This window comes from Protopterus annectens, chromosome 3.part0 (assembly GCF_019279795.1).
Source record: "Protopterus annectens isolate FY-2018-M chromosome 3.part0, PAN1.0, whole genome shotgun sequence".
NCBI classification, from domain to species: Eukaryota; Metazoa; Chordata; order Ceratodontiformes; family Protopteridae; genus Protopterus; species Protopterus annectens.
Genome location: NC_056731.1, coordinates 1,528,305,202 through 1,528,331,665, shown reverse-complemented (window position 1 = coordinate 1,528,331,665; position 26,464 = coordinate 1,528,305,202). Strand labels below are relative to the sequence as shown.

At 43.1% G+C, this 26,464-nt stretch overlaps 1 protein-coding gene across 1 annotated transcript in view; it reads left to right on the top strand.

Annotated features, from left to right (window-relative positions):
* Positions 1–26,464, top strand: part of LPIN2 (lipin 2) — a 1,688,564-nt gene that overhangs the window by 162,253 nt on the left and 1,499,847 nt on the right. The window contains exon 4 of the mRNA XM_044065902.1: positions 4,584–4,676. Within this exon, the coding sequence (XP_043921837.1) occupies positions 4,584–4,676 (93 nt within the window). The remainder of the gene's footprint in view (positions 1–4,583; positions 4,677–26,464) is intronic.

Here is a 26,464-nt window from a genome sequence, read left to right as displayed (position 1 = left end):
TTTGGGTGTAAGGAATATAAACTGCCTGAAGCATCACTTGATACTTGACAGCCAGATCTTATACCAGAAGTGCCAGATGGCAAAGAAGGTAAGTTTGTTGATATACCACATAACTGTGGTACTCTCTATGAATACCTTGAGAGGCCCCTGAGAGAAGAGAGGATGAAAAGCCTGAAGAGCCAGCGTAAGAGCTCTCATTTCTTTGATGTTCATGTGCTGCTCCTGCTGACAAGGCGACCACACTCCCTGGACCTTCGGGGAGCCAAAAGTTGCTCCCCATCCCACATCGGAAGCGTCTGTGAACAGATCCTGAGAAAAGAGCGGATGAAAAGGGAACCCTGGATTCAGAGAAAATTGCTGAATCTGCCATAGAAGTTCCTTCTTAGAGACAAGGAATAGGAGGAATTGTAGAGTCTAGAGGATGTGCATGTTGAAGCCACACTGACTTCAGAAGCCACTGGAACGTCCTCATGTGGTGTTTGGCCAGAGGGAGTATTGGAATCGTGGAAGCCATGAAACCCAGAGCTGTCAAACTTTCTGGATGTAATGGAAACCAGGGGAAGCAGAGTTGGAAAGTAAGAAATGAGGATTAAATCCTTTGGAGAAGGCAGGGATGCCAGCATTTGTACCGTCTGAATCCTGCAACCCAGAAAGACGTGATCCTGACAAGGAATTAGAGAAGACTTTTTGAAGTTTATCATGAACCTCAGGCTCTGAAGAAGAGAAATGAAACAAAGATTTTGCAAAAGGACCTCCGGAGAGGATGCCTGAATCGGCAGGTTGTCCAAGAAAGATAAAATTTGTATCCCTTGAAACCAGCAAAAAGCAATCACAGGAGCGAGGCATTTGGTCACACCCTTGGGGCAGTAGAAAGTCCAAAGGCCAAAGCACAAAACTGGAAATGCCAGGAAGCAACAGAGAAATGCAAAAACTTCCTGAAAAGAGGATGGATTGGAATATGGAGATAAGCATCCTTGAGCTCCAGAGACATCAGAAAGGCCTAAGGGAGCAAGAGAGGAAACAGAGTCTGAAGGCACAACATCTGAAATGAAAGCACCTTCAGAAAAGTGTTTAGACAAGAGAGGTGTAGAATCAGTCTCCAAGTAGAAACATTCTTGAATAAAACCCCTCCCACCCCATGGACACTGGCACCTCTTGAGTAGTACCCTGAGACAAGAGATCTCAAAGAACCTCTGGGGGGGGGGGAGTTGTTCCTGAAGAGGCTGTAGAATACCCATAAAAGAAGGATTGGGATATCCACACCATGAAGTACCCCTGACTAATGATTGACAGAACCCAAGAATCCTGGGTGATTCAAAGCCAAAGAGGAAGAGAAAGGTGAAGAGAAAGAGGGATGTGGCTGGGAACAGACGGATAGTCAGACAGCAACTGGCTTGTCAGGAAAAGAAGGCTTTTGAATCCCTGCAGTCTGAGTGGCCTTAGCAGGGGGAGCTCGTTTACCACCCTTTTTACCTTTAGAAGGAGGGCGAGATTGCCAACGGACAAAGGCTGACTTAAAAGGGTAGTTTCTCTGAAATTTAGGCACAGGAGGAACAGAGGTATGTTTAAGCTCCTGTAAGGCCTTCCCCTTGTCCTGAAGAAACTTAAACTAGCAGCTGCTTCCCCAAACAAAAGTTTGTTATCCAGGGGGAGCATCCATCAACTTAGCCTTAATATCATTGGGTAAAGGTTGAAGCCTAAGCCAAGAATACCTCCTCATTACTGAACCAAAAGCAGCAGCCCAAGAAGCGGCATCTGCTGCATCATAACTACATTTGACAGATTGACGAACTACTTGAGAGGTAGTCCTTACCAAGGAAAGAGCAGAAGATTTACTCTGTCTGGAATATCAGAAAAAGGCTGAAAAGCCTGAGAAAGAAGAGCCAACACATACTTAAATTTATGGGTCTGATAATTAATTGCTCTAAAAGCTAAGGTAGCCGAAATATAAAACTTCTTACCCAGCCTGCCCATGGTTCTGCCTTCCTTATCAGAAGGCAGCAACTTGGATGAAGACTGCATATCAAAGGCTATACGCACCACAGAAGGGTCAGGAGCAAGACATTTTAAACAAAAGGAGCAATCCTCGGGCACCCTGTAAAACACAACAGGCTTTTTGGGAATGGGGGCTGAGAATCAGGCACTTTGGAGGCATTGGAAAAAAACATTCAGTAAAGCAGCCAAAACAGGAGAAATAGCTGCAGGTTTAGGAGATTCCTTCTGCAATAACTCATAGTACCTCTTATGGATATCAGAGACCTGAGCAAAATCCCACTTAAAAAAAATTCCATCATCCTAGAGATTGTCCCCAAAGGAAATTTCCTCAGAAGGAGTATCTAGACTATTGGGTTACTCCTCTTCTGACCCACAGTCTACAGGGGAAGAAATCTCAGTAGCATAAGTAAGGGATTATTCTTTAGAATCCAACTCTTCCTCAGGAGAATTCAATTCCCTGGGTCTTAAGTGGAGAAGAGGACCAAGGATGAGCAGGAACTGAAGCCCCTTGAGGAGACCTTAATGACAGTAAAACCTTAAATAACCCCCTGAGTAAAGGCCTGCCACTCACTTTGTGAATCCCTAGGTGCAGAAGAAACATGCTTACTTTTCTGTTCCTTTTTTAAGGGAACATCTGCCCTAGAAAATTGAGAAGGCTCTGACTCGGGCCAGCATTCCACAACTGTAGTAGGAACTTCTTCCCTAAGAAGAATCTGTGGAACCCCCCCTTGACCCCTCAAAAGCAATCAACTGTGGTTCCCCCTGAATGCCTGAAACGGATGCTTGCAAAGTCTCGTCGGACATGCTGCCTGCCAGGTCCTCATCAGCCTCCAACCTGGATGTGGCAGAGAAATCCAACAACACAGCCAGGCAAGCCACCAAGTTTGTAACAACCTAGGGGAAACACCCGACCGCTAGAGGCTGGACAGAGGAAGATTCTGGGCTTACCTTTTTCACCTTCTTTCCTGATGGCTAACCCTCAGGGTGGGAAGTTCCTTCCATTGTCTCTTTAGTAAGAAGCTTAATATGCTGGTTCTCAAGATACAGTGAAAGGGAAGAAAGCCTGCTACGAAGGGTTTTTGGGATGAACACCTGACAAATCTAACAAGATGTTTGGTTGTGAGAAGCTCCTAGGCAAAAAAAAGGCATTTATCATGATGGTCTTCATGGGGAATCTGTCTCCCACACTGACATTTACCCCTCCTGGATGACATTGACGCCAAACAGTCCAAAAAAATACAAGAAAAAGAAAACTAACTTGAGTACTTATCTGCAACAGTGAGGACTTCAGCAAACCGGTGTAATCACTGGAATACAAAAAATACAGTCAAAGCGGCAGAAAATGGAAGTAGGCAAACAGACCGGTTAGAAACTGTTCAGATTGGCAGCAGGGAAGTTCTGAGGATGGTATGCCTGAATGTCACCTTTATGCCCTACGTTATGCGAGGAACGTTTGGGTAATGTTCAGTGTTCCTTAAAGCAATGGTAGGCTTTGGTAGACTGGCCGGACATTGGGCTTCCACAGCAGGGAATCCCATAAGTGATGAATACTGCAGTAGTGAATGTAAAGGCTATCCAAACGTACAGAACAGTTTCTGTTGACAAGACCAAGGTCATGAACTGTTTAACAAAAATGCAGCCGTACACTGAAAAAGAAAAATAATTTAATTTTGGAAAACCTACTAAATTCCATCGGCATTGTAACCAATGCATTTGACAAAGGAAGGTAAGAAAAACTGACAGATGATAAAAATTATGGATTCCGTCTGTCTGGCAAGAGCTAAACAAATAATGTCCATGTAAAGTGGTATTCTGAATTATGGAAAATAACTTACAAAATATATGTTCTTGTAATGTGTATGACCATTTCAGTGATTACTTTTTATATATTTTAGAATGGTAGTAAAGCTAGTAGAATTTGCTCATCAGTAGGGAGTACTGTGGAGTATAAATTGCTTTAGTTTCTTGCTTGTAATTTCAGTGATTTGTACTGTTTTAATGACTGACTGAAAACTGTGTAGCAGTGTATATGTAATTGTTTTGTGGAGTAACATCCTGTGGTTCTCATGTCTAACAAAATTGTTGAGTCACCATTTTATAAATGTACAGTGAGGCACCTGGGGTGTACATAGATAATATATTAACCATGTATGCAGGGATTATAAGGCACATGCAAGGGAAAGATAGGAGGATGGGCAGATGTGCTTGTTATATCAACTAACCACATAGTTTGTCCTGATTAAAATTGATAGCATTTTTAAATTATTTGGTAAAAAGGTAATATCCACTGAGAGCATAGTTCCATTTACAGAACAGTATTAAATCCGTGTCAGATATGCAGAGGGAGCTGATACAGGGCTCCAGTTTCATTTCTGATTTTATACTTTAGTTTGCTCTTATGTTTGTTATTCAGATGTCTACTGAGCCAGCTTATTGGTCTTTTGAGCCATTGGGTGCTGCTGCTGTTGGTTTATTTTTTAGATTTTTGCATAGAAAACTTAAAGTAATCTAAAATTGAAATGTATTGATGTGCTGGTTGCATTAAGTCTGAAAATGGTTCTGTTTTGTGCTTGTGCGTGTCTTTTCAGGTCTTGTTCCACATTCAAGGAAGAGTATGAAACCATGACTTTTCATACTAGAGATGACTACCCTCTGTCTGATGGAGACTGGACTTCTGTAAAGTATGTCAGGTTTATTTATAAGACTAGCGCCTAAGTGACAGTGCTGAATATATTCTGTACCAGTGCACTCTTGGAAAGATGTTTCAATTTTTAACTTTCTTGGTGGCAAAGGGGTGTGTGTGTGTGTGTGTGTGTGTGTATAGATATATATATATATATATATATATATATATATATATATATATATAAAATTTTTTTTTTTTTTTTTTTTTTTTTACTGATCAGCATTACATGGTCTGTGTGAGCACCTTGCTGCCTGTCTTTGTAGACCTAGCCAGAAACAAAATCCAAATAGTAGAAACGCTTGCTTTATTGCACAAAGAACAAAGCTTTCAGGGAAAACACCCTTAATCAGTATACTACTGATAGAATACTTTAAAGCAAGTGTTTCTACTATTTAGATTTTGTTTCTGTCTTGATATATATTTATTTGTCCAGTGTGGTTAACTATAGCTAATTCGCAATTCTGGTGTCTTTGTAGACCTAACAGGTGTTTTTGACGTAGTCCCTTATTACTTGCATCTGATCTGACAAGGGTGTGGGTGTACATTTTGGGCATCGTGGAGGATATATTGCTTATTTACACAATGTGACAAACTACCTGCCATTTTTTCTGTTAAACTAATATCTTGTCATGTTAATGTACTACTATTGACTCTAAATGATAAGTACTGCTTAAGTTCATGAGAACTTCTCTGTCATATTTTCTGTCACACAGTTACTCGTACAGGAGTCTGAAATGTCTTTAATGTAGTGCTTATGCATTTAAATGGCATGTATTTTTTTGATCTATGTGGTTACAACTCACCTGCCATTTTGTCAGACCAACCTTATTTAATAATGGAGTTTCTGATATGGTTTTAGTGTAGTGCTTGTGCATTGTGATGCATGTTAAGCATATGTTTATGCGGAGACAACTTGCCTGAAAAATTTCCCCGGGTTCTTCAGCTTTGTACAACCTAAGAATTGTAGAACCTGTCCTTTTTCTATGAACAGTGGTGGTTCATATTGCAGAATGTTGGCACAAATGAAAAGATTCCTTGGACTTCCAGGACTGCACAGTCTGTTCTGTGTTAATAGAGTCTATTTGTATTTGCACCTTTTTGTTTTTTCAGGTAATTGAACCTTTGTGCAATGGAATGGCACTAATGGAGGCTGTTAATAGAAACAGTTTCAGTTCTCCCCTTATTTTCTTTAACCTTCAGTTCAGTCTGTATCCAATGGCACCTCAAGAGTTTCCATGGAAAATAGCCCCCTTGAGAGTAATGGTGCATAGTCTTTGCCTTTTCATACACTACACCCCATAATTTTCAAATTGTTGTATGTCAGCACAAAGTCATCGCACATTTTCCTCTTTTTAGGGTGGCTCTTATTGCTTGGCAATTAGCTTTCAGTATTCCTTAACCAACCAAGCACATTATTTTCCATCAGAGCAAAACTTAATGGAAGACATTTGTTAGCCTCCTTTTCAAAACAGACAATACGTACATTTTTCATTCTGTAGCTGGAGAATGTACCTTATGAAGTCCAACCTTTCTACTCATACCCAGGGTAATGCAGAATGTTCAGAAAAACTCCTCAAAGTATTTGTGGTGAGCCCTTTTTGACCTAGGCAGTTTTAATTCTTCCTTTTTATGGAATTGTCCAAGGGCAATTATAACAAGCTTCCCCACTATTTGGATCTGTTCACACAAGACAGGAGAAGCCGACACTCCCTTATCTATGACTTTTTACATTTTCTGCTTGGATTTTGATACCTTTTAGACACCTGTTTGTGAAGACGTGCAGCATGTAATAAAGGAGGCAACATCTGCTACTAGGGAATCTTATTGACATTTGCAAGATTTCTCTAGTTGGTGCCTACCAAATAATTAGGGCCCTATGTGGGATTTGTACCGCAGGTACTCAGATATTGGTGCAAGTTACTAGCGTCTGAAATTTGTATTCCATTGTTGAGGTACATCTTGAGGTTGCTTCAGTCTGCCTGCCTATAGAGCCTTTCCTTTTTGTAATGTTTTCTTTGTAAAATATTTTCTAATAGGAGTTTTCACCTTGTAAACAGGTCTTATCCTCTCTGGAATCTTAACTTTCTGCTGGAAAAGTTAACCACATTTTTATTTAAACCTGCATTGTTAGCATATTTAATGCTCTTTACATGGAAAGCTATTCTTCTGTTTGCTCTGACTTCTACAAGATTGGTATGAGTTGCAGTTTGTCTTGGTGGGTAAACTTTGTGGTCTGCGTTTGGGATAGCCTGTCAGTAAGAACAAATCCCTCACTCATGTCAAAAGTTTGAGTCTGAATCAGTCTCATCTTTCTATTTTAACCCTCAGAACCATGGAGACAAATTTACTAGTACTCTGGGCATGCATTTATCAGCTGAAGTACTGTCTTGATGTAACAAAGCCCTTTAAAAAGCCTATTGGCTGTTATTTCCTATGTTGGGACAATGACAGGGCAGCAATATCAGGCAATTTCCATTTAGTTGTCTTCAGCTATTACCTTTTGATATACCGTCATGATGTACCGTATCCAGGCAGTGTAAAGGCTTCTGTTAAATGATGCTTGTTTTCTTTGGTGCCATAGTGGAAAGTGGTGTACTGTAGAATATTTCTAGAAACAACTGCATAGTCCTGTGCATATTCCTATAGAAGAAATAACATACTGGATTATTTTGTGTACATCCTGATCTCGTTTGGTTAAGACCATTCTCTGGATGCTCATGGATTTGTATCCTTCCTCATCTCAGGTTGGATATTCTATGGCACTCTACCCATAGGCTACTGCAGCAGTGGGAATAATGAACATATTACAGTTGTGTAAGCTACACCTACCCATAAGAATGGGGAATTCTAACTTCCACTGTTGCTAGAAAGTAGAACTTACACAACTGTACTGTCTGCCTAAAATGGTTTTAGAATTTGCTTTGAGCCAATATATTAGCTCACCCGCTCCTTATAGAGCTACTCGAGTAACTCCTGCTCAGTTCCTGCAGTGCACTGTTGAGTAGTAATTTCTCCATACCACACTGTGATCTCTCAAGTTAAAGGCTTAATTTAATGCATGCTAAATATATATACACGAACTAACACATGTAAAGCATTTTTTGTTTTTGTATTTGTATAGTTAAGTAAAAAAATATATATTTATATTTGAAAATTTTGAATTATAGATTTTGGTTACAATACTGCGGTGTAAATTGAAGGCCAAAAATACCGCAGTATTTATGGGTCTGTATTTATTTCTACTGCTCTCAAATCAGCAACAGTACATTTGTACACATTGTTGTACTGTTTATACCTTTTTCAAATATTCCTTTAAAAATTCAAGTAGAAGATGGTGCTAAGAATGCATGATAACCAGATCTCTCTTCTCTGTAGTGACAGTTGCCTGCAGTGGACAAATGTCTGACATTATGAAACAGCAACCAGTGGTTGTGGAATTTGCCCACCGCAGTCACATTTCCCACTCTGGATGTCAAGGCCAAACTCCTGGATTCCCCTCTGGATAAACGTATGTTTGGCTCTGTGGCTGCAGACCCTTTCATCTCATTACAGAAAAGGGGAAAAGTTTTATATAGGACTTATTTCCCCAACACCCTAACTTTAGAGGATTACCTATTTAAGGCCGGTCTTTTTGTCAGGAGAGATTTAAAAAAAGAAAAACACTCGGGTAAAAGAGCTAAACAGGAGTATCAGGATAATTCAGGGCAGGATAACAAGAGCTGTAAGCCCCCTTTTCCTGACAAAATTTCCTGCTTGACTATCTGTGTTTACCACCCCCACCCCCGGCCAAGTTCCCTTATCCCAAAGACTTACCCTTTCTCTGCAAATTTAGAAATCTGTCAGTACAGACAGGGTGGGTTCCATGTATTTTAGCAAAAGGGTACAGAATGTCTTGGAAGAATCTTCCTCCCTTTTCTGGAATACCTCAGCCACCTCAATCAGTTGCTTCTAACTTATCCTCTTGTACAGGAGCTTCTCTGTCAGAGAACTATTCAACCAGTCTCCTCCCCCTCCCTCCACGCATACACAATCCAGTAGGAGATTTTATTTAACATTTGTTTACCGGAAAAGTCTGACTTGGAATTAAGTCAATTTTCAGCGGCGACCCAAGGAGAAACTCTCTAGATGCATGTCTGTCTTTTTACTCATGATGTTCCTAGTCCCCTTTCTCAACACCTTTTTTAGTGTTCCAATTTTCACAATAACACACCTGTGTTCCCAATGATTCTCTGAGTGTCCCAATGACTTTGAATCTGAGTACTTACCTTCACGTACCTATCCAGTCTTTTTCCAGAAACTACTTAAGATTTTCTGTCTCTTCATTGTATTGTATGTACAGTTTTCTGCTTTACCCTTTGGCCTTTCTGCTGCCCAAAGAGTATTTGCGAAGTGTTTAGCTCTTGTAATTGCCTTCTGCAGACTTCATCTGCAAGCTCCATCTCAGTTTCCTCTCGTAAAGAATCACAACTTCACATTGAACCCTCTGCACAGTCTGGGATTCACCTTGAATCTAAATAAGTCTGTTTTGATTCCTTCCCAAGACCTGAGCTTCCTAGGGTTCAGGATCAACACTTTAGCAATGGCAGCCTTCCTTCCTGAGGACAAATTTCTGCTTTTGACATAGTTCTTCCTAGACCACCTTCGCATATACATGGTATGAGTAAGGGAGTACTTGAGAGCCCTAGGGTACATGGCATCAACTTTCCCTATGCATGTTCATATTGATAACTGCCTGCAGTAGCTTTAGCTGTATGGTTTATGTCCTGCCAAGGATACAACAACCATCCAGCTTCCAAAGCTTCTGGGCACCTTCTGTGTGCCCAAACTGTCAGTCAGCTCAAGCTGAGTTGATTAAAAGACACTTGGGCACAAAGCCCTTCAGAGCTTTACTGCCACAAAAGAATATGCTCCTGTGAGCCTTTCAAGGATCAGTGGTCAGCTTGTGCTTTCCTTTGCTAGGTAGATATGTTCCCTTTGAAGAAAACATCTTCCATTTTCTTTTGTTTTATTTTTTTCTCTCTTCAGGAAAGTTGATTTAAAGGTAGGAGTGTTTTAAGACTGTCTCAAGACCATAACGTACTTTTAAACGGAGCACTCATTTTTCTTGTCAGTTTAAGTTTAGGTTTTTGTTGGTTTAAATAGTGTAAAGTAACATTTTTTCGATATAGAAGTTTTTTCTTTTATGGGGCTGGCATAGTTGGTGCTTTTTTCTGTGTTGTTTTTTTCCTGTTAAAAAGTAGCTCTACTGGTAGTGTTTATGAGCAATTATTGCTAGTCTTTCCTGAGAAAGAGGCATCTTTATCGGCTTTACCATACAATAGATTACCAGTGCCATGGTTGGTCCTTCTTCCAGCCACAAAAAGAAAAAAAATACAGCCTTTGCCACCTCAGCAAGCTAGCAATTTACCTCAGCTGCAGGTGGTTAACTGCACTGTGACTGTTTATTGTATTTCACTCCTAACTGTTTTACAAATGATCCCTCTGGTGTAACACCTTTACCCACTATGGACTGGGGTTAGCCACATACTCTGTGATTGTTGGGGCCTCTCCGTGGGCAAGAGAGACACTCCTGTTAGTCCTGGGAGGGGGAACAGGGAAGGTTTCCTTGCGGTACCAGAATGATGTGGAATTCCCTGGTGAAGCAGATCCCATTGGTTGGGCCCATTTTTCCTGTCAAAAAGAAACCAAAAACCAAGCATGTATCTACCCTTTCCCAAATTTCTTTGGATTGAAGCAGTTTACTGGGTTTGGTTTAGGGTGTTTAATTCAGGCTATTGATCCTTCTTTTAAATAAGTTTCTGGTAAAAGAAAGAGTGACTCTTCTTTTCCTGAAGAGATTCAAGAGTCTGAATATGATCAGGAAGATACAGGGATGGATAGTTTTTTTCCTCAGATTTCTGCTTCAGGCTCAGAGGAGAACTTGGATGATGTTCTTCATTCCACATTGCTGCAGTCCTAACTATTGGGTAGTCCGCTGTCCAGTCGGCCCGAATACCAAAGTATATGGCTGACGTCGGTCAGGGCGCATTAGACTGACGTCAGTACGTCAGGGTACTAATGCGCATGACCGACGTCATATCCTCAGTCTTTTTTGCCGCATGGTCCGATGCAGAAGCAGTTTTGCGAGTGCAGGTTGGCGTTCTGAAATTTTCTGAAGTCGGAGTTTCAGACCGAATCAAAGTTGGCTAAGTACCCCGTTGGGGAACATTTTGGTTTTTTCTTGCCTCAGTATTTAACCGGATGTCAGAAAAAGTGAATAACTGTATTTCTTGTGGGAAACCGATACCTCATAGGGATTACCATACCTTGTGTATACCTTGTTTAGGGCCTGAGCACGACGTTGTTGGATGCCGCTCTTGTGCTAGATTTAACAAACGCACTATTAAGAGACGGTTAGACTGTGCCAGGTTAGTGTTTGGGAAGCGTTGTAATTATAAAATGCCGCCGGATGCTCCGGCCGCTTCGTCAAAAGCGCAAGGACAAAACAGCGAAGCCTAGGGTTGATGAACCGGCAGTCCCGGACGCCGGTTCTTTAGAAGGCTCAGTGGAGCCAGAGGTTTTGCCAGGAGTTTCTTTGGAGTCTCAGGCAGAGACTTTACTGTTACAGGATGTGCCTTCTCAGGAGGTAGGCCAGGCTGAAGGGGCTTCTCAGGTAACTGTTCTTCCCTCTCTTCCCAAGGTGGTTAGAGCCTCTCCTTCTGTTTCCAAAACTTCTTTGAGAGGTAGGCCAAGTTTAGCTTCAGTGGGGGCTTCTCCTAGCACTTCAGGTTCTGTGCCTAAGAAACATATGCTTAAAATGGCAGAAGATTTGATTACTATGATTAGGCGTTCTATGCCCCCTCCTGATAAGAGGCCTAGGGTGGAACCTGAGTTTGAGAGTTTTGAACAGTGTTCAGAGGCTTCTGAGTCTTCTGCGGAAGACTTGCAGGAGTATCCTCCTTATTCTGATTCTGATGTGGATGATTCCACTCCTACAGCTTCTCCTCCTGAGGATTTCTCATTTTCAGAGACTCTGCATTCCATGAGGGAGCACTTTAAATGGGAAGGCCAAGATTACTCTGATTCCAGGAAAAGGCTTAGGGAATTCCTGTTTTACCCCAGCATAGGCCCTTAGCTATACCTCCTGTGTTGAATGTGGTGGAGGATGTTTTGCAGAGGCTTCCCTGGACCCTGATTCTTTGCCTCCTGCTCCTGTTAAACCTGATAGGTACTATAGGGTGCCTGAAGCTCATAAGTATCTTTCTAAGAGTCCTAGGGCAGACCCGGAAACTGTTTCTCAGGGACCTAAAGGCGTTAAGGCCTCTGTTGTTAAAAACCCTGTTCCCACTGATAAAGAGGCAAGGGCTTTGGATAGATGGGGAAAGAAAGTGTATACTTCTTCCACTTTAGCCATGAGGGCGTTGAATTGTCAGTTTCACATGCTAAAATATCAAAATTATCTCCTTTCACAATTGAAATCTAAGGTGGATGCTTTGGCGGAAGGTATTGAGTGTAAAGAGTTGCTGGATTTAGTTCATGTGTCTGAACAAGTGGGTAAGCATTCTTTGCAATGTGGTTTTGATGCTGTACAGGCCTCCTCGAGGGTGGCTGCCACTAGTTCTGTTCTTCGCAGGCATGCCTGGTTGAGGGATCAGAATTTAGCTGAGCATGTTAAGACAAGGATTTTGGATGCTCCTTTACAGTCTGATGTGTTGTTTGGTTCGCCTGTGGAAGCAGTTTTAAAGAAAATGGAGGACAAAGCTAAGTCTATGCAAACTGTTAAAGATTTTTGCAGGTGCAGCCACGAAGTTTAGTAGAAATTGGCCTACTAAGGGATGGACATATCCTGCTTATGATTCCCAGTCTAGGGGTAGGTCTAGACGTGGTAGGGGCAGAGCTCAAGGTTCTTTTAGGCCTAGAACAGGGAGTTCACCTGCTCAGACTTCTGGTGAGGGCAGGGGTCAGTCCTTTCGTAAACAGACCCAATGACCTGCCTTTTCAGCTGCCAGTAGATTCTCGTCTGGCAGCTCCTTTGGGAGGAAGACTGTCTCTTTTCAAAGAAAATTGGGATTTAATAACTCAAGACAGATGGGTGTTGGATATCATTCACCACGGTTACAGGTTTTATTTCCATACATTACCCCCTTTCAAAGGCATGCCAGACGTTCCTCCTCCACAAAGGAAAGAGGCTCACAAGCAAATTTCTCTGTTACTCCAAATAGGGGCCATTCAGCCAGTCCCTGTATCAGAAAGGGGCCTAGGATTTTATTCTCGCCTGTTCCTAGTACCAAAGAAGGGGAACACGTGGAGACCAATTTTGGATTTATCTATCCTCAACACTTATCTGGACATTCCCAAGTTCAAGATGTTGACGTTACAACAGCTTTTACCTCTGCTGGGCAAAGATCACTGGATGGTAACTTTAGATCTCAAGGAAGCTTACCTTCATGTGCCTATAAGACTAAGTTGCAGGAAGTATCTGCGTTTTCGAGCTGGAAATTCTCATTATCAGTTCTCTGCATTGCCCTTTGGCTTATCTACTGCCCAGAGTATTCACAAAGGTTCTGGCTCCAGTGATAGCTTACTTCAGGCTACAAGGAATTCAAATCTATCCTTACTTGGACGACTGCCTGATTCTGGCTCAAGAAAAGGAAGACCTTCTACAGCATCTGGAATATGTTATAGCAGTGCTAAGATGCCTAGGGTATTCTGTGAACGAAATAAAGTCCAGTCTAGTACCCTCTCAAGACATGTGCTTTCTGGGTGTGAGACTGAATACAGCAGCCCAGATGGCCTTTTTAACCCCGGACAAACAAAAGAGTCTATCCCTTTACTTCCATCAACTATCTCATCAGTCCGTGCTGACTGCAAGGACAGTCCTTCAAGCATTAGGGTTCATGGCATCTTGTATTCTGGTGCTTCCCAATGCCAAACTGCATATGAGGAAGCTGCAATGGTATCTCAAAATGTATGGACACAGCACTGCCAGGATTTGGACACTGTCATTCAAATAATACCTTGCCTTCAAAAAGAATTTTTGTGGTGGGCTCAGGAATGTCACCTAAACAAGGGACTCTCTGTGACCCGGCCAGAGGCGAGTCAGATTTTAACGACAGATGCCTCGGACATTGCTTGGGGAGCTCATCTAAATGGAAAGTGGATACAAGACAAGTGGCCTGCCAGACTACAGCATCTACATATCAACATGAAGGAGATGTTAGCAGTCCAGTTTGCATTAATGGCTTTCAAGGAGTTACTTCTTCCAGGGCAGGTGTTGATTCTAACAGACAACACAACTGTCATGTGGTACATCAACAAACAAGGGGGAACACATTCTTATCCTCTATGCAGGCAATCAACGATTTTATGGGAGACTGCGCTCAGCTTGCAACTAACTCTTCAGGCAAGGTTTCTGCCGGGAGCACAGAACTCCTTAGCAGATGTGTTAAGCAGACAAATCATGGATCCCCACGAGTGGAAACTGGATCTTCATGTATTTCAGAAATTGACAGTGTCATGGGGAACTCCAGACATAGATCTGTTCGCTTCTCCACTAAACCACCAGCTGCCAAAGTTTTGCACAAAGGGGTTTCATCACACAGCTTGGAAAGTGGATGCTCTGTCTTTCAGTTGGAAAAATCTTCATGTGTATGCCTTTCCACCTCTGCCTCTTCTTCCAAAGGTGCTCTTAAAGGTCAGACAAGACAAGGCAAGGATGATTTTAATAGCTCCAGATTGGCCTCGGCAACACTGGTACCCACTACTAAGGAGTCTGGTAAGGAAGCCTCCATGGCCTTTACCTTTGATTCCACATCTGTTATCTCAGAAGGACGGTCATCTGCTCAATGTCAAGCTTCACTCTCTTCATCTAACAGCCTGGCATATTCTGTGTTGAAACACAGCAGGTCTCAACTTCCTCAACAAGTTTTAAATGTGATTATGGAAGCTAGAAGGCCTAGTACAAGGAAAGTGTACAGAAAAATGGAAGAGATTTTTATTTTGGAGTACAGCAAAGAATTTGGAGATTTCTGAGCCTAATTTGAGTGTGGCTCTTCAATATCTTACTGAGTTATTGGACAAAGGTTTGTCCTTCTCTTCCATTAAGATTCATGCTGCAGCAATTTCAGCTCACTATGATTGTGACCCACCATTGTTTTCGCATCCTTTGTTCAAGCAGTTTCTTAGAGGGCAAAGAATATAAGACCCCACGTAGAGCTCCTACTCCTGCTTGGGATCTCAATTTTGTGTTGGAAAAACTTACTCTACAACCTTTTGAGCCTGCGGCTACTGCTGAATTGAAATACTTGTCATGGAAGACTGCTTTTCTGTTGGCTATTACTTCTGCAAGAAGGGTGTCTGAGTTGCAGGCCCTTATGGCAGTAGAGCCCTTTTGATTTTCCATAAGGATAGGGTATCATTACGTACTAATCCTTCCTTTATGCCTAAGGTGGTTTCTAGTGTGGCTTTAAACCAAACTATTCATTTGCCTACTTTTTATGCAGACCCCCAAAATAAAGGGGAAAAGATTTTGCACACTTTAGATGTACACAGGCAATTGCGTTATTATTTGAGCAGGACTAAGGATTTTAGGCAGTCTCAGCAGTTGTTTGTTTCTTTTGCTTTGAGTTCAGAGGGCAAGCCTGTGTCAAAACAAACTATTTCTAGGTGGATTGGGTTTTGCATTGCATTTTGTTATTCCCATCATGGCAAGGAGATTCCAGCTGGGATTAGGCCTCATTCCACTAGGGCTACTGCCACTTCAACAGCATTTCTAAGGGGTGGCAACTAAGGATATTTTGGAGGCAGCTACTTGGAGTTCAGTGCATACTTTCTCTAAGCATTATCACCTTCCTCTCTACTCTAAGTCTAGGGCTGGTTTTGCCACAGCTATTTTGCAAGGCATGTTGTCAGCTCCTGCTTCTTTATGATTTGCCAGCCTCCCTTACCTCTGCTTTGGGATTCTACCCAATAGTTAGGACTGCAGCAATGTGGAATGAAGAACATAGTACAGTTTTGTACCTACCATAAATGTAGATGTTCGAGGATCCACATTGCTGCAGTCCAATTACCCTCCCTCCTTCCCTCTGTGTTTAGGGGTGGTTGTGTAGGTGAGGTTATATGCTGATAATTTTGTATATATTGTACATATTTTTGGTGCAGGTATATTGGGCCTTGTCTTTTTAGGGTCTTCTGACATCTGGGGCAAGAAAAGACTGAGGATATGACGTCGGTCATGCGCATTAGTACCCTGACGTACTGACGTCAGTCTAATGCGCCCTGACCGACGTCAATATACCTTGGTATTCGGGCCGACTGGACAGCGGACTACCCAATAGTTAGGACTGCAGCAATGTGGATCCTCGAACATCTACATTTATGGTAGGTACAAAACTGTACTTTCTTCGTCTCACATTGCTGCAGTCATAACCTGTGGGTAGTCCGCTGTCCTCGGTCGGCCCGAATACCAAAGAGCTAGTCTGGCGTCGGTCATTGTCGCTCAGAGCTGACGTCAGTACGTAGTAGTACTTAAGCGCATGACCGACGCCATATCCTCAGTCTTTCTTGCCACGTGGTCCGAAGCAGAAGCAGCGTTTGCAAGTGCCATTCGGCGTTCTGAAATTTTCATTTAACGAGTTTCAGACCGAAGACCAAGTTGGGCTAAGTACCCCGTTGGGGAAATTTTTGTCTTTTCTTGCCTCAGTTATCCGGATGTCAGAAAAAGTTAATAATTGCATTTCTTGTGGGAAACAGATACCTCCTAGGGATTATCATTCTTTCTGTATTCCTTGCTTAGGGCCTGAGCACGACGTGGTCGGGTGTCGCTTTTGTGCTAGATTTAATAAGCGCACCATTAAAAGGAGATTAGACTGTGCCAGGCTTGTTTTCGGTAAGCGGTGTAACTATAACATGCCGTCGGATCCTCCGACGCCCGCTACCGCTAAAAAGCGTAAGGATAAATCTTTGAGGTCTAAACCGGATGAGTCGTCCATTGCGGACGCCGGTTCTACTGAGCCTCCGGTTGAATCTGTGGATCCTGCCGAAGGTTCGGCTGAATCCCAGGGGGGGAACCTTTACTTTTGCAGGAGTTGGCCTCTCAGGAGGTAGACCAGGCTGAGGGTGCTTCTCGGGTATCTGTGGTTCCATCTTTACAAAAGGTTATTAGGCCTTCTACTTCAGTGGCTAAAGGCCATGCTAAGACCAAACCTTGTCTTGTGGGCCCTGGTCATAGTTCTAGCTCTCCAGCCCCTGTTCCTAAAAAGCATATGTTAAAAATGGCAGAGGATTTGATTACTTTAATCAGGGGTTCTATGCCCCCCCCAGAGAAGAGGCCTAGGGTGGAGGCAGATTTAGAGGGAATGGATCATTCTTCAGACTACTCTGATTCCTCAGCTGAAGAAATTCAGGATTTCCCTTCCTATTCAGATTCGGATGCAGAGGACTCCTGTCCTTCTGCTTCCCCTCCAGAGGATTTTTCTTTTTCTGAGACCTTACATTCCACGAGGGAACATTTCAAGTGGGAAGGTCAGGATTTTTCAGATTCTCGGAAGAGGCTTAGGGAATTTTTGTTTTTGCCTCAGCATAGGCCCTTGGCTATTCCTCCTGTCTTAGATGTTGTTCAGGATGTGTTTTCTGAATCTTCCCTTAATCCTGATTCTTTGCCTCCTGCCCCTGTTAAGCCAGACAGGTATTACAGAGTTCCAGAAGCACATAAGTATTTGTACAAGAGTCCTAGAGCTGATCCGGAAACAACTATTCAAGGTCCGAAGGGTGTTAGGGCTTCTGTGGCTAAGAATCCAGTTCCTTTGGATAAAGATTCTAGAGCGTTAGATAGGTGGGGGGGAAAAGTGTACACCACCTCTACGTTAGCTATGAGGGCTTTGAATTGCCAATTTCATATGCTGAAGTATCAGAACTTTTTGTTAGGCCAATTGAAATCTAAGAGCTTATAGAGTGTAAGGAGCTCCAGGAGTTGGTTCATGCATCAGATCAAGTTGGCAAACATTCTTTGCAGTGTGGTTTCGATGCTCTTCAGGCTTCTTCCAGGGTGGCTGCTACAGGTTCAGTTATTCGTAGACATGCCTGGCTTAAGGATCAAAATTTGTCAGAGCATGTTAAAGCTCGGATTTTGGATGCTCCTTTTCAATCTGAAGTACTTTTTGGTCCTCCTGTGGAATCAGTTTTGAAAAAGATGGAAGATAAGGCTAAGTCTATGCAGACGGTTAAGGATTTTCTGCAGGTGCAGCCCCCTAAGTTTAGTAGGAATTGGCCTGCTAGAGGATGGTCTTATCCTTCTTCGGACTATCAGTCTAAGGGCAGGTCTAGACGTGGTAGAGGCAGGGCTCATGCTCAGGGTTCTTTCAGACCTAGGACTTGGAGTTCTCCTGCACAGTCTTCTGGTGAGGGCAGGGGTCAGCCCTTTCGTAAACAGACCCAATGACCTGTATCTTCAGCTGCCAGACCCTTCTTTACTGGCAGCTCCTCTAGGAGGAAAGTTGGGACTTTTCAAACAAAACTGGCATTTGGTCACCCAGGACAAATGGGTGTTGGATATAATAAATCAAGGTTACAAGTTTTATTTTCACACTTTTCCTCCTTTCAAAGGCATGCGGATGTGCCTCCCAGCAAAGGCTGGAGGCTCAGGAACAAATTTCTTTGCTTTTGCAGATGGGGGCAATTCAGGTGGTCCCTCCGTCAGAAGTAGGCCTAGGATTTTATTCCCGTCTATTCCTAGTGCCAAAGAAAGGAAGCACTTGGAGGGCAATTCTGGATTTGTCCATTCTCAATACCTACCTAGACATTCCAAAGTTCAAGATGTTAACATTGCAACAACTTCTGCCTATGCTAGGCAAAGATCACTGGATGGTAACCCTGGATCTCAAAGAGGCCTATCTTCATATTCCTATCAGGCCCAGCTGCAGGAGATTCCTGAGATTTCGGGCTGGTACTTCTCATTATCAGTTCTCTGCATTGCCCTTTGGTTTATCTACTGCGCCCAGGGTATTCACAAAAGTTCTGGCTCCTGTAATTGCTTTCTTCAGACAGAGGAATACAAATTTATCCTTATCTGGACGATTGCCTGATTCTTGCTCAAGACAAAGACAAGCTACTACAACATCTCCAGTATGTAATGGCAGTTTTAAGGTGCCTAGGGTATTCTGTGAACGAAATAAAGTCCAGTCTAGTGCCCTCTCAGGACATGTGCTTTCTGGGTGTGAGACTGAATACAGCTTCTCAGATGGCATTTCTGACCCCGGACAAACAAAGAACTCTTCATCTATACTTCCAGCGGTTATCAGTAATGTCCAGGCTGACTGTAAGGACAGTCCTTCAAGCCTTGGGTTCATGGCATCTTGCATTCTAGTACTTCCCAATGCCAAACTGCATATGAGGAAGCTACAATGGTATCTCAAAAGTGTGTGGACTCAACATTGCCACGGTTTGGACACTGTCATTCGGATTATACCTTGCATCCAGAAGGAATTCTTGTGGTGGGCTCAGGAATGTCACCTAAACAAGGGACTCTCTGTGACCCGACCAGAGGCGAGTCAGATCCTAACGACGGATGCCTCGGACTTGGCTTGGGGAGCACACTTCAATGGGAAATGGATACAAGACATGTGGCCTCCCAAACTACTACACTTGCATATCAACATGAAGGAGATGTTAGCAGTCCAATTTGCTTTGATGGCCTTCAAGTTTTGATACCTTCGAGTTTTGATACCTTTCAGACACCACTTTTCAGAGGATATGCTTCAGGGTTTACAGGAGACTAGAAAACCAACAACTAGAGAATATTATGTTTCAGAATGGAAGACGTTTTGTGGTGTCAAAAGAAGAGCCAGGACCCCTTTAGTTGGAAATGCTTACTGCTCTTATTGTGAGTTACTAAACTCTGACCTGGCATACTTTTCTGTAAAAGCTAATTTGTTAGCCATATCTGCTTGTGTGCATATAGATCCACCTTTTTTTGCACTCTTTGAGGTCAAACAAATTTTGAAAGGTGTCATCCATATCAGGCCACCAAGAAAATCTGTTTCAATTTTTGGGATCTTAATTATGTTGTGTAAGAACTGACCCTTGCACCTTTTGAACAGGCTGCCAGTTCTTCCTTCAAGTTTTGTACTTTGAAAACTAAAACTTGGTAAATAACGCCGCTAAAGCTATAACTCTTGAGAACACACTATTTATTTTAAATACTAAAATGTTACACGCTTTTTGTCTAACCCGAATGGTTAAACTTCCTCAGAAAAAAAAGCAAGCTAAACATTGTCAGTTTGTTTTCAAATGCTATATATGATTACCCCGCCAAAACCTTGTTAATGATACTCTTCATTCGTAAAGGAATAAACTTATTTAAAAACACTCATGCCTTAGTTGATGAACAAAAATCACACTTGCTTTAGAAAGGTTGGCATTTTACTACAGCTATGCTATGCACCGGAACTTTGAAAACTGTTTTGTTACTGGATGTTCGTGTTTCACTGTTGCAGTCATTACTTTTGGGTTAGCCTGCTGGCAGGCTACCCGCAGTCGGCTAGAATTCCAAAGTCTAGGACCGGCGTTGGTTGCTGTCGCCTCTTCCCTGACATCAGTGCGCCAAGGGGTATAAAAGATGCAGCCGACGTCATTTTCTTCAGTCTTTCTTGCCGCGCGGTGCCCGAAGCAAAAGCAGTTCGCAAGTGCCGGTCGGCCGACTCCTGAGATTTTCACAGACAAATTTCAGATCCGAAGTCTTCATTAAAGCTAAGTACCCCTTTGGGGAAACTTTTTTCTTGCTCCAGACCGATGTCAGAAGAAGTTAACAATTGTATTTCTTGTGGGAAGCAAATACCTCATAAGGTCCTGATCATAACGTTGCTAGCTGTCGGTTTTGTGCTAGATTCAACAAACGCACTATTAAGCGTCGGTTTGATTTTAATTATTACTTTGGCCAAAAATTCAATTACATAATGCTGTTGGAACAGTCGACGAATGGAGTTTCTAAAAAACGCAAGGAAAAAGAGAAGGACAGGCATCCGAGATCCAAAACTGACGACAAGGCTTCTGCTAAGCCAGTCGCCGGTTCACTGTTTCTCAGTAAGGTGCTTTCGCAGCTCCTGACACCTGCTACCACAGAGCCACAGGCCGCTGACGACTCCCACGTGGAGCCAGCTAGGCCTCTGGATACTCAAGGTATTGGACACTCGGAATTCATTCCCTCAGATGGGTCCGGAGCCGCTGAGCAGGCATCGGCTTCTGAGGGTGTTTTCAGACCTACGCAATTATATGTAAAGCCTACTTCAGCTTCAAAAGCAAAGATTACAGCAGCTTTAAAGACAAAGAAACAAGTACAGCATTCTCCAGAACAGACTTCCTTGCCTAAGAAACAGATGCTCAAAATGGCCAAAGACCTTATTACCTTGATCAGGGGTTCCTATCCCCCTCCTGACAAGAGGCCTAGGCAAGAGACCAACTATGACTCTTCAGATCAGGTTTCCATTTCCTCTGCCTCCTCTTCTGTACAGGAATACTCTTCCTCCCTATGAGGATTCTGATGCTGAAGAATCCTTTCCTTCAGCCTCTCCTCCTGAGGATTATTCTTTTGGGAAAACCTTGTGTACCATGAGGGAGCACTTCCACTGGGAGAGCCAAGATTACTCAAACAAAGAAAAGGCTTAGAGATTTTCTTTTACTTCCTCAGCACAGGCCTCTTGCTATTCCCCCTGTGCTAGACATTGTAGATGATGTATTTTCAGAGTCCAGTATTTCTCCAGACTCCTTACCTCCAGCTCCTGTTAAACCAGACCGATGCTACAGGGTTCCTGATTCACATAAATTTCTTTATAAAAACCCTGCTGCTGACCCAGAAACTATTTCTCAGGGTCCCAAGGGGGTTAAGGCCGCTACTGCAAAAAACCCTTTCCCTTCTGACAGGGATTCAAGGGCACTAGACAGATGGGGGGAAAAAGGTTTACACTTCTGCTACTTTGGGTGTGAGGGCTTTAAATTGTCAATTTCATATGATTAAATGTCAGCAATACTTAATGTCACTGTTAAAACAGAAAATGTTGACTAATTCTGATTGTACAGAAAATAAGCAATACAGGATTTATTGCATGCAACTGAACAAGTGGGCAAGCATACATTGCAATATGGTTTTGATTCTCTGGAGGCCTCCTGCAGGGCCGCACTTACGGGTTATGTCATTAGGAGGCATGCTTGGTTAAAGGAACAAAATCTGCCTGATCATGTTAAAGCAAAATTATTAGATGCTCCATTACAACATGATACTTTATTTGGTGTTAAAGCAGAGGTTTTGAAGAAAATGGAGGACAAAGCGAAATCTATGCAAACAATAAAGGATTTCTTACAGGTTCAGCCACCAAAATTTAGCAGGAACTGGCCTACAAAGAATTGGTCCTTTCCAGTGTCAGACAGGCCACAAAGAGGGCAGATACAGACGTCCCAGAGGCAGATCCCAGCCCCAGGGCTCATACAGGCCTAAACAGTGGGGCGCTTCTACCTCCAAAAGTGGAGAAGACAAAGCACAGCCATACAGGAAACCGTCCCAATGACTTGCCTCTGCCAGCACCAAGCACTTATCTTCTTGCAGCCCCCTTAGGGGGAAGACGAGCACTTTTCTCTCAAAATTGGCACACGATCACCCAGGACAATTGGGTATTGAATATAGTGTCCCAGGGCAACAGGTTTCACTTTCACACCCTGCCAAAGGCAAAAGGTATGACAAACATGCCACACAATCAATGGGCAGAGACACAAAAACAAGTTTCGTCCCTTATGCAAATGAGGGCCATTCAGCAAGTACCACAGCAAGAGCAGGGACAAGGATTTTACTCAAGACTTTTCTAGTTCCCAGAAAGGACAAAGCCTGGAGACCAATACTGGATCTGTCTTTTCTAAACACATTTCTGGATGTTCCAAAATTCAAAATGTTAACTCTGCAGCAGCTTCTGCCCATGCTGGGCAAGAAGGCTTGGCTTGTAACTTTGGACCTAAAAGAGGCATACCTGCATATACCAGTCAGAGAATCTTGCAGAAGATACCTCAGATTCATAGCTGTCTCAATGCACTACCAATTCTCTGCACTGCCCTTTGGCTTATCTACTGCACCCAGGTTCTTCACAAAATGCCTGGCACCAGTAATTGCATTTTGCAGACAAAGAGGAATTCAAATTTATCCTTACTTGGATGACTGCCTTATACAAGCAGAGAACAAGGACACTCTACTAAAGCATCTGGCGTTCATAAAAAGATTATTAATTTGCCTAGGGTACACAGTAAACGAAAATAAATCAAAACTAGTACCCTCTCAAGAGATAATATTCCTGGGTGCAAGCTTAAATACAACTGCCCAGATGGCTTATCTCGCGCCAGATAAACATAGGCAACTAACTTCTTACTTCAAAATGTTGGCAACAAAGACCCAGTTATCTGCAAGAAAAATTCTGCAGGCCTTGGGCTTCATGGCATCCTGCATTCTGCTAATTCCATATGCCAGACTGCATGAGGAAACTTCAATGGTACCTAAAAAGTGTCTGGACTCAACATTGTCAAAGCCTGGAAGCATTCATTACCCTCATTTCTTGCCTGCAACAGGAGTTTTGATGGTGGGCACAGGCCTGTCACCACAACAAGGGACAGCCATTCACTCTACTCACAGCCAGGCAGACACTAACAACAGATGCATCAGATTATGCCTGGGGAGCACACATGGCAGGAAAATGTATTCAGGGCACATGGCCCGCAAGCCAAATGCATATTCATATCAGTCAAAGAGATGCTAGCTGTTCAGAATGCCCTGACAGCTTTCAAGGATCTACTTCATCCAGGACAACTGCTGATAGACGGACAATACTACAGTCATGTGGTACATAAACAAGCAGGGAGGCACACATTCCTACCCCCTCTGCAGACAAGCCATGACTTTGTAGAACACAGCATTGACTTATCAAGTACACCTGCAAGCACAATTCCTGCCAGGAAAGACAAATACTCTGGCAGACGAACTAAGCAGAAAACTCATGGACCCTTATGAGTGGAAACTGGATCCACAAGTCTTCAGCATAACAAAGGAATGGGGATGCCCAGACATAGATCTATTTGCCTCCCCTCACAACTGCCAACTACAGAAATTCTGCATAAGGACTTATCACAAACTAGCATGGAAAGTGGATGCTCTGTCATTCAGCTGGAAAAGTCTAACGGTATATGCCTTTCCTCCACTACCTCTCCTCCCCAATGTACTCCTAAAGGTCAGACAAGAGAAGCCAAAAATTATACTGATTGCCCCAGACTGGCCACGCCAGCACTGCTATCCAATCCTAAAGAGCTTGTCTCAAGGCCCAGCCTGGACATTACCTCAAAGTCTTCATCTACTGACCCAGCGAAACAATTGGATCCTGCACAGCCAACTCAGAACACTAAATCTGGCTGCATGGCAGATAATATAACCACTCAGAACACACCTCTCTCTAAAGCAGTTATGGATGTTATTTTGGAGGCCAGGAGGCCCAGCACCAGAAAATCATTTGCAGAAAAATGGAAGAGATTCTGTGCTTGGAACCAGGCACAAGGAATTGACACGCTTGTACCGAATATTCCTCGGATTTTACAGTACCTAACTGAGATGCTGGACAAAGGCCTATCCTTCTCATCAATTAAGATCCATGCCTCCGCCATTTCAGCTCATTACGATATGGACCCACCTATTTTTTCAAATCCACTGCTAAGGCAATACCTCAGAGGGGCCAAAAACATAAGACCTCCAAGGAGAGCACCAATACCTGCATGGGACCTCAGTTTTGTCTTGAAAAGCTCACACTGCCTCCTTTTGAGCCAGCCAATACAGCTGAGATAAAATTCTTATGGAAAACGGCTCTGCTTCTAGCAATAACTTCAGCAGGAAGAGTCCCAGAGTTACGGGCATTAAATGGCTGTGGAACCTTTTATTATTTTCCATCTGGACAGGGTTTCTCTAAGGACAAACCCAATATTTATGCTTAAGGTAGTGTCCAGTGTGGCCCTTAACCAAACCATTCTTTTGCCTACCTTTTATCCAAACCCACAGAATAAAGGGGAGAGACTTCTGCATTCTTTGGACATACACAGACAGCTACGCTACTGCTTGGACAGAACTAAAGCTTTCTGAAAGACTGAGCAACTTTTAGTGGCATATGCTGCAGGATCACAAGGCAGGGCTATTTCAAAGCAGACTATTTCAAAATGGATAGGCCACTGCATTTGTTTCTGCTATTCATAACATGGCAAATCAGTGCCTAAGGGCATTAGGCCACATTCAACCAGAGCAGCAGCCACTTCAGCAGCCTTCCTCAGAGGAGTACCAACCAAGGATATTTTGGAGGCTGCAACTTGGACTTCAGTGCACACTTTTACAAAGCACTACCACTTACCTCTTTACTCTAAATCCAGAACAGGCTTTGCCACTGCAGTTCTGCAGGTCCTCATAGCCACTCCTAATTCTATTTAGGCCCAGCCACCCAACCTCAGCTTTGGGATTCAACCCAAGTGTAATGACTGCAACAGTGAAACACGATGAACATAGTACAGTTGTGTACCTACCATAAATGTAGATGTTTGAGTGTATTCACTGTTGCAGTCCAGGTTACCATCCCACCATCCCCCTTTCTTTGCTGGGACTTATCTGTACTTCTCTATCCTATACACAACCTATGTGGTGTATTTGCTTGTAGATGAAGGTATTGTTTGTTAGTGCATGCTTTTTTATAAGCAGAATTTTTAGCCTACCCTTTTGGGGGCACCTGACATCTGGGGCAAGAAAAACTGAAGAAAATGGCGTTGGCTGCATCTTTTATACCCCTGGCGCACTGACGTCAGGGAAGAGGCGACAACAACCGACGCCGGACCAGGACTTTGGAATTCAGGCCGACTGTGGGTAGCCTGCCAGCAGGATAACCCAAGTGTAATGACTGCAACAGTGAATACACTCGAACATCTGCATTTATGGTAGGTACACAACCCTTAAAGAAGGGAGAGAAGATTCTGCATACGGGAGATGTGCACAAGCAGTTCAGATGTTACCATGACCGAACCAGGCCCTTCAGAAAAGCTGAACAGCTGTTTACTTCCTAGTCTGGGGGTAAGAAGGGTCAACCTGTTTTTAAGCAAAAATTGCTTTTTGGTTGTCTTTTGTCTCCTCCTACAGTGGAAAATTTATTTCTGGCAGTTCTAAGGCACATTCCAGCAAATCATTATCTTCAATGGTGGCATATTGGAAAGGAGTAGACTCTAGAAGCATTCTAGAGGCAACAGCCTTGGCCCTGTGTTCATACATTTACAAAGCACTACAAACTAGATTCTCAAGTTTCACAGCGGACTTTGTGAGGACCATTCTCCATGGACTCCTGGATTCTTATCCTGCCCAGGTATGTTAAGCTTTGTGACTCTACCTACATGTCACTCAGTCTGAATGATGAACATAGTACAGTTGCACAAGTGCTACTTGCATGCAGCTGTAGATGTTCAAATTTCGTACTTCCTCAGTGGCATCACCCACCCACCATCCCCCTTATTTTGTATTTAGTTCAATGGTATCCGGCCTTGTTGTGTTGTTGGTTAGCTTTCATTATTTTGTGTTGGTGCTTTTTTGCCACAGATATGTTGGTTTCAGGCAATTTTCTTATGGTTCTCCTTGGTTCTTCCTACATAACACTACAAGCCTGAAAAACTGACTTTCTGTGATGGGTTAGGTTCCACCAGATAGGAGGGGGCTTAGCCAATCCTGTATCACAGGGAGTCAGAAGAGAGGATTCTGGGCTCTGGAAA